Below are 8,771 nucleotides of genomic sequence, written 5' to 3' on the forward strand. Positions count from 1 at the left end.
CTCCAGGGATGGTGACTCCACCACTTCCCTGGGCAGCCTGTTCCAAGGCCTGACCACTCTTTCAGTGAAGAAGTTTTTCCTGATGTCCAGTCTAAACCTCCCCTGGCGCAACTTGAGGCCATTTCCTCTCGTCCTATCGCTGGTTACTTGGCAGAAGAAACCGACCCCCACCTCGCTACAACCTCCTTTCCGCGGGGTGTAGAGCGCGATGAGGTCTCCCCTCAGCCTCCTCTTCTCCAGGCTAAACAGCCCCAGTTCCCTCAGCCGCTCCTCATCAGACTGGTGCTCCAGGCCCTTCACCAGCTTCGTTGCCCTTCTCTGGACACGCTCCAGCACCTCAATGTCCTTCTTGGAGTGAGGGGCCCAAAACTGAACACAGGATTCGAGGTGCGGCCTCACCAGGGCCGAGTACAGGGGCACGATCACCTCCCTACTCCTGCTGGCCACACTAGTTCTGATACAGGCCAGGATGCCACTGGCCTTCTTGGCCACCTGGAGAGATGGATGTGCTGTCTTCTAGGTGCATTGCTGCAAGAGGTGAACGGTGGGAGAAGAATAATAAATGAGTTAGTTTGTAAAGCAAAGGGATAGCCCTGAGTGTCCTGCTACATGAGCCCTGGGCTCTGTAACGTATCCTTTAGTGAGGACAACCAGGGGACCAGGACCTTGGGCAAAATGCCTCTGCCTGCAGTAGGGCTTCAGTCTGTGCGAACGTGCCAGAACCAGGACTGCTGCGTGCTCCCTGGAGCACCCCAGTTGTGCATCTTGGCTGGGCAGTCAGAGGCACAAGGACTGAAACTCTTTGCTTCAGAGTCTCTTTGAACTATAAAATGAATGGACTCCAGTGGAAAATGAATGCAGAGCGCTGCGAGCTGCTGAGTCTTGGGGATACTGTGTCCCACTGTGCTGTGCTGTACAGAATAACTGTAAACTCCTTAAAAGTTACACTTGCTTTAACAACATTACCACCTCCTCTAGGAAATAAGGGTAAATCCCCATAATCCTGTCATGCTTGTGCTTAGTGGTTGCTGTAAGCACTCACCCGGCATCAGGCCATTTTCCCTGTGGTCTCTCAGCTCACCTGTGTGATTTTGTAGGGTGCTGAAGATGGCAGGCAACTCCGCTCCTTGGATCGGAAGCGCTTATCTCTTCCTCCAGTCCACGTGCAAGACTATTGTTCTGCCGTCTCTCTACGAAAGCTCCCAGAAGAAACCTAGTGTGTTCAAGGCGCTGAAGCTGGCATTAGCAGGTACCCATCCTCTCTGATATCTTGGCATGCTGTCTCATCTCTTCATGCAATGCCACGCCTGTCTTTAATCTCACACTCATGGGTAAAGACAGCTGGTGCTCACTGTGTTTAGGAAAGACAGTAAAGTGGAGCAAGTTCAGCAGATGGTTGGGGGCTGGAGCACTTGTCCTGTGAGGAGAGGCTGAGGGAGTTGGACCTGTTCACCCTGAGAAGAGAAGGCTTTGGGAGGACCTACCGACAGGCTGCCGATACCTACGGGGAGGGGAGATGGAGCCACACTTTTCACAGTGGTGCATGGGGAATGAGAGACAACAGGCATAAGTTGAAACATGAGAAGTAGACACCAGATCTAAGGACAAACATTTTTCCTATGAGGACAGTCAAGCAGTTGCCCAGAGCGACTGTGTATTCTCCATCCCTGGGCGTTTTCAAAATGTGGATAAACCCCTGAGCAACTCGGTCTGACCTCAGAGCTGACCCTGCTTTGCATGGGAGGTTGGGCTGGAGACTTCCTGGGCTTCCTTCCAACTTGAACTATCCTATGAGTTGTCTTACTTGATGGATGTTTGTTTAAACCCTTTTATGTAAGAGGGGAAAAGATTGCAATTGCTATGAAAGAAGATTTAATTTCTGTCTTTATACTACCACAGAAGCATGATTTCTGCTTTGAGAAGCTGATTTTTAAAATGAGTGATAGCCAATATAAGTTCTTTTCTGATATAAACAGGGACAATTACATTGGCTTCAGTACGTGATCCTATTTACACCGGAAGAGGACTTGAGATGCAAATGGCCATAAAACTATGTTTCTCTATTCACCCTTGCACCAAGCTGACTGCAGAATAATAGTAATTTGAAGAGTTTATCGTATTTACCTAGAATGACTCTCACAGTCATTCACAGCTGAGCCTGTGTTGTTTAACTGGGCTTGTGTAACTTTACTGTAATTTCTTCTGGCAATCATCAGTCTAGCGAAGTTGGCTAGTTTATCCAATACAGTCCTGCTCCTCTTGCAGCTCGATCCAAAGATGTGAAGCAGCAGGAAGCCTGACACAGTTGTCCAGTTAGGCTCGATTTATGGCTGCTTTTTTCACTGGAATGTGAATCTGCTCACACATTTAAAGGAAAGCCCACAAAAACGCTAAATCCTACCATGCTTATTCAGACCTAAAAAGGACATGAAATCTGAAGCTGTCTGAAGTTTCATGAAGAAATGCATGCAAAGTCCTCTCTTTTGAGGTAGCTTTACAGCTGTCTTGTACACCATTTGTAAAGGTTTCCACATCTGTACAGCTTTTCCCTCCCCAGCCCTCTTACCCTGTTACGGAAGCTTTTGTCCAACCAGCACTCACAAAAAAAAAAAAAGCATGAAGGAAGTGATAAAAAGACATTTCTCATCAGCAACAGTGAATTAAAATGCCGTTCTTAGGTGCCTAGCCCCACGTCTCAGTTACACATCTGGTCCAAACTAGACTTTCTGATGCAACCAGGACTCTGTAATCCCCATAAAGCTGCTGTTAGATCACATACTTTTAAATGCCAAGTCACTTGTCCTGGCTAATGTGGAGCACACAAGTCTGCTTTGCCTTGGGATTCTTCTCCAAGCATGTCTAAATAACGCCGTGATGCGTGGTTTAGAAATACCTGATGTAGTGCCAGTCTGAGCTGGCACCTCCGTACAGCCCTGTGCAACGACAGGCCAAGAGGTTAATTCGCGTCTGGAAGCAGTACAGTCAGCCTCCCACAGGCCTCTGCTGAAAAAAAGGAGAAAAATACATACTTTAAACTGTCATCAGCATATAAAATCCCTGTGGAGGCAAAGTCGATGTGCACAGCTAATCAAAATTAAATTTTGCTGGGAGAAGGAAGAATGAAGGCCTGACCAATTTCTGTTGTCCGTTTTGCTCCTGCTCCCCCTGCACTAATGTTAGAGGGTACACCCCTGGCTTCTCCTTGCTTGGAATTTACCATGAATTAATTCTTTGTGCAAAAGAGCTTGACAAGTCAAGGCTCTATCTTAAGCAGCTGAATTCCAGAGGCTGGATCTGTCATTCACCATTTGTGAGATGTGTCGAAGGCTCAGAGCAGCCTAAAGTTACCTCTAGGCACGGGGTGGAGAGGAAACGCTGGGCTTCTTTCCAGAATCTTCACCGCTGCATAAAACTCCAGTCATAAGGACTGAAGTCTGACAGAGCACTGAGCTGAACTATGCGCTTTCATCTATAAAACCTTCCTGTGCTACCGGTTTAGCATAACCATTTCTGTCCTGGAAATGGAGCCTCAAATGTAAAACCTCCCCTAATCGACAGTGTTGGGATAATTACCTGGGCTGTAGTACCATACAGCCTCAGTTGGACACCATGTTCATGGGGATTGATGGTGGCAGGGCAGCAAAAACTTAATCCTTTCCTCTCGGTTTTACATACAGGTTTTTCATCCCAGAGGACTTTATCTCAGAGAGAAGAGAATTCAAAAGCTACTCCATTGCAGGCTTGGTGGTGGATGGGAGTGGGTCTGGGTTGTCTGTCTCATACCTGGGTAGTGACTCTGCTCACTTCTCCCTGCCAGACTCCACCGGTAGCGTGAATGGTGTGGACATGCTCAAAGTGCACTGCAGCCACCCGCACCTGATAGTCCAGCTCAAGTTCTGCAAGCAGGAGAACTGCCGCCGGTTCCTGCAGAGTTACCGGGAAGGAACGCTCCAGGAGTCCCTCCAGAATCACCTCCAGCTCTCCTTGGCCATGACTACAGTGCCTCTTGAAATGGAGCTGAAGGCTGGCAACGAGCACCTCGACAACATGCTGAAGGATGAGGATCGCTGCCTGGAGTGCATCTACAGGGAAAAGGTGATTGGGAGAGGGAGGGAGGCCAGGCCGGGCAGCAATGAGAAGCGGTAGCACGGGACTGGGGAAGGCAAGTGCAAGTCTTGCTCTGCTGCAGCACGTTGGGTTGTTGACTTCTCCATCCTTCAGTTCTCAGCTGTAATATGGAGAAACAGCTCTGCCCTTCCCCAGAAAAGAGCCGTGCACTTTTCTGGAAGGGCAATAGAGTTACGTAAAACAGCCTACAGAGATTCTGCTAAATCACTGGGGTTTCTGTGTATAACAATTAGAATGGCTGTTATCACCACTAAGGTGAGGAATTATAGAAGGTGCAGTTGAAAGCACGAGCCAGTGTGCCTCGATACACCTGTGAGGCAGGCAGGGAGGAAAGCAGTCCTGTGTGGAACCATCACCGCTCAGCGCCTTCCTCCCCCCTCGCACACCACCTCCTCTGAGAGTAGCAATGGTAACTGCACCTAGAAACCGTGAGTGCAAACACTCTGTACGTTATACCAACAACTTGTGACAGAGTGGGGACACACAGCATCTACAGGAGTAGGCTGCCCTTCTGAAGGCAAAGTCTCTCTCTCAGGAGCGATATCTAACGTCTAGCTCATCGCACACTTTGGCACTGGCACTCATCCTGCTAGCAAGAACAGTGAGATCCTGTCATCTCACCACAAAACCAAGGCACTTGACAGTATTACACTCATTGCCTTTCTCCTCTCCTCTTTTTTTTCAGCCTGGAACTAGAAATACCTTATAGCTTTGGTTCCCTCGAGATGGTCCTGAGAAATAGGTAGTCACCATCTACTTGGAAAGATTAGGCACAAGAGCATGTTTTGCCAGGTTGCTTTTCTGCAAGCACAGAGAATGAAATGCAAACCTTTCAGCCCTGGACCAAACAACATGTGATATCCCATACCCTGTCAACTTCTGCTTGCTGCTCCCTCCCTCTGCTGAACTAGCTGACCGGACAAAAGAGTTGGGCTTATTCTCAGTTCCCCAAAACTGACTCAGTCTGACCTTTGCCTAACAGTGCAACAGTCAGAAAGATGACACTGTGGCACAGCCGTCAGTGGCCAAGGGCAGTGCTGGGAACCAGCCTGCTGCGCGTGAGCTAAACACTAGACTGAGTCAGAGCACTCGCCAGGTTTGACTCTTCCCATGTGCTTTGCCTCCTTTACTTCTTCTCTCATTACCTGCATTTTGGAGGTCAGACTAAGTTTTCTTTTGGTTAGTGAGAAAAACTGGCTTGGAGAGGCTCCAGGAACAACAAAACTTAGGTAGTGGAGGGGCAGAGAGAGAGAAGGGGAGTAGCAGGAGCTTCCTGCTTTGGTGGCCTTGAGCTGTTGGATCAGGTCACCTTACTCTGTGGGTCTGACCCTTGTGTGGTGTAAGTCAGAGAAGCCACACTGCCTATGGTGCACCCTAATTCTTGCAGAGGGCTGCTGAAAATAAACACGGACTAGTAGCAGTTTTGTGCAACTTGTAAACACTCACTGCTGCATGTGAGAGACCCAGGAGGGGGAGATTGCCTATTTCATGTCACATTACAGATTCACATTCACAGATTTACAGCCAGAACTCCATTGGACTATGTCATTGCTCCTCTCTTGACACCATCATCTTAAGCTGCACCTTCCAGCTAAGCATCTACAGCTTTGCGAGATGGTGAACCTGGCACGAATCACTGATGCTGTTTGCATTTCAGCCTGACCGCCTGCGGGATGAGGAAATCACAGAGCTGGAGGAATGCCTCAAGAGCCTGATCGTTCACCAGAGCATCAACAACAATACGGCTGTAAAAGACTGCGCGTCTCCGAACTCCCCATCTCTACCTTATCCTTCTCAAGGCAGCTCTCTTTCCCCACAAGTCACCTTCATCTTTCAGGGACAACAGTTTGGTGAGTAGCTGGAACGGACCAAGAGAGCCCTTGGTCTTCCTCGCCTCAAAGCCCAAGAGGGAGGATTAATGTGACTACATATTGGGGTCTACCTCAGATAAATCAAAGATTTCCCAGCATCCCATAAGGAAGGAATTACAGTAGTCCTAAGATACTGCCATACTGCTTCAGATCAGGCCTCAACCTGTTTTCTTTCTGGGGTGGCACAGAACCAGATCATAGAATCACAGAATCATTTAGGTTGGAAAAGACCTCTAAGATCATCGAGTCCAACTGTCAACCCAACCCCACCACGGCCACTAAACCATGTCCCTAAGCGCCTCATCTACACGTCTTTTAAATACTTCCAGGGATGGGGACTCCACCACTTCCCTGGGCAGCCTGTTCCAAGGCCTGACCACTCTTTCAGTAAAGGAATTTTTCCTGATGTCCAGTCTAAACCTCCCTTGGCGCAACTTGAGGCCATTTCCTCTCGTCCTATCGCTGGTTACTTGGCAGAAGAGACCGACCCCCACCTCGCTACAACCTCCTTTCAGGTAGTTGTAGAGCGCGATGAGGTCTCCCCTCAGCCTCCTCTTCTCCAGGCTAAACAGCCCCAGTTCCCTCAGCCGCTCCTCATCAGACTTGTGCTCCAAGATGCTTCAGTCTGTGTCCCTTCCAGGTTCCTCACATTTTAAAACTCCTTAATACTGAAAGGAAGAATACAGAGTAGTTCTCTTCCTCCATGTCATTTGGTTGAGGTAAGTTAATAGCATAGGTTGGATCAGACTGGGAAGGTTACTACAGGCACCATCAGCCCGGCTTTCAGCCAGGACTGATCTGTCCAGGCTCCCTGCAGTACACCGGCTTCCTTTGGGGTCTGTCCCCTACAGAGAGCTTTCAGATAGTCTCACATAGCAATTTGAGCTTGAGATCAGCTAGATCATTTCTGAGCATGCTTAGGCTGTGTATACAGTCTCCAGTGCTAAACAGCCAAGGAGAGAGCTCCTGGCTGTGTTTCAGCCTTTTGAGGACGCTTAGGTAGGGAACAGGGGACTTGGTCAGAAAGGCCTTGCTGAGTTGCTTTTGAAAGGCTGAAACAAATAAAGAGGATGTCACCAGGAAAAAAAAAAAAAAAAAAAAAAAAGAGTCGGCAAATCCCATCGTGGGGGAGGGGAAAAAGAAAAAAAAAAAAAGGAAAATAGGCATTGCCAAACTTGCAGGGTGGGGGCAAGCCCAGATACTCTGATGTTGTGGGAGGATTTCAGTAAAGGAAGGGTCTGAGCAAGGCAGGGAGCTCAGATGTGCCAGGGCAGATGGCTGTGAGCAGGTACGTGTGTCACCACGTGCTACAGTTTGCCACCCGAGGCACCAGCACTGCCCTGGGGAGCGGCAGACTACGTGGAGAGCGGACTTGTCCAGCTCATACATGGAGAGCAGGGACACCCTAAGCGGTAAGGCTTACTCCAGCTGATTTTCCCTTCCCAGTGGGGGAGGAATGCCATCGGAGCGCACAGACCTGTGTGCATGACCCCCTGCCCGTGGCACGGCAGTCCTTTAGCTTCACTGCTCTTGCACTTCTGCTCCAAACTCACAGCGCTGCCCTGGTGTTAAAACAAGCAGAGCAGCTCCACAGCAGCTTAATAACGTGCTGTGGACACTGAACAGATTCCCTGCTCCACAGAATATTGAGTAAACCTTGGACTGGCCCAAGCTGCACCACATCAGCCATGAAACCCCTATGTTTTACCTGCCCTCTGTCCCTTTCAGCCAACAGAACACTCACACCAGACGACCACCAGAAATTTGCCAAGCTTGTGTCCAAGAAATGGAAGCAAGTGGGTCGCTCTTTGCAGAGGAACTGCCGGGCCCTGCGTGATCCTGTCATTGATAACCTGGCCCTCGAATATGACCGAGAGGGACTATACGAACAAGCCTATCAGCTGCTTCTCAGATTTATCCAGTCGGAGGGGAAGAAGGCCACAATAGAACGGCTGATCGCAGCCCTGGAAGAAAATGGTCTCATCAGCTTGGCTGAGGAGCTCTTGGGCCTCCATTCCAACGAGGACTGCTTCTAGAGCCCGAAGAGTAGTGGCATTGCTAAGGGCTTTCTTGCTTTAGCTAGTGTATGAGACTGCTGCCAGTGTCTGGGAATGTAAAGTCCTGAAAATCACTGCAGGTTTCCGTGTAGATGGGAATGCCCGGGGGAGAGGTTCTGTGCTCGCAGAAGCCAGCACGGACCTCTGACATTCCTTACTTCATTCTGTTTCCAGAAGTCAGTGTTACCTTCTCGTGAACTGGTGGGAGAGACTTTCAGCCTGACTTCCTTCAGGACCAAAATGTCACTGGGAAGCAGCCAGACAGTTAGAGAGCCCTAGGGAAGGACAGGGGAGAGGAGAAAAGCAAGGAAGGCATCTCAGAGGATTTCTCTGGGAAGCAGACAATGCCACTGTTTCTCAGGTTGTGGCCCAGGGCCATCACCTGGAGAGCTGCAATATATTTTTTTATATTGAAGACATTTATGCCCTCAGGCATGACATCAAGCAAAGACAGAGGGGAAATTAAGGAAAAGTCAATTTTGTATTATTTTCTTTCTTCGTTCTTCAAATGAGGAACATCTGTGGCAAGTGCATCTGTCCTGCCCTACCCTGGTATAGCTCCTTCCCACCTCTCACCACCGGAAGGTTTCCCTGTTACCTGGAACAGTCATAATCTTCCACAGGGCACAAGATTACTGCTGTAGAACACATTTCAGGCACTGAACAAGCCATATGGACAAACACAAATTCAGAGAATGATTCCCAACTTCTTCTG

General features: G+C 49.1%; 1 protein-coding gene across 1 annotated transcript; it reads left to right on the plus strand.

Annotated features, from left to right (window-relative positions):
* The first annotated feature begins 1,107 nt into the window (after positions 1–1,107).
* TRADD (TNFRSF1A-associated via death domain) lies at positions 1,108–8,358 on the plus strand. The gene is made up of 4 exons (XM_009576419.1): positions 1,108–1,249; positions 3,818–4,095; positions 5,786–5,978; positions 7,728–8,358. The coding sequence occupies exons 1-4, from the start codon at positions 1,108–1,110 to the stop codon at positions 8,033–8,035; spliced, it is 921 nt and encodes a 306-aa protein (XP_009574714.1). The 3' UTR covers positions 8,036–8,358.
* Positions 8,359–8,771: the final 413 nt, after the last annotated feature.

Source organism: Fulmarus glacialis, unplaced genomic scaffold (assembly GCF_000690835.1).
Source record: "Fulmarus glacialis isolate BGI_N327 unplaced genomic scaffold, ASM69083v1 scaffold39944, whole genome shotgun sequence".
NCBI classification, from domain to species: domain Eukaryota; kingdom Metazoa; phylum Chordata; class Aves; order Procellariiformes; family Procellariidae; genus Fulmarus; species Fulmarus glacialis.

Excerpts from the sequence above, each read along its gene's own strand:
- TRADD (XM_009576419.1), top strand. The coding sequence starts at position 1,108 with ATGGCAGGCAACTCCGCTCCTTGGATCGGAAGCGCTTATCTCTTCCTC. Across the intron at positions 1,250-3,817 it reads GCTGAAGCTGGCATTAGCAG|ACTCCACCGGTAGCGTGAAT; the intron begins GTACCCATCCTC and ends TCTCCCTGCCAG. Across the intron at positions 5,979-7,727 it reads CTTTCAGGGACAACAGTTTG|CCAACAGAACACTCACACCA; the intron begins GTGAGTAGCTGG and ends TGTCCCTTTCAG.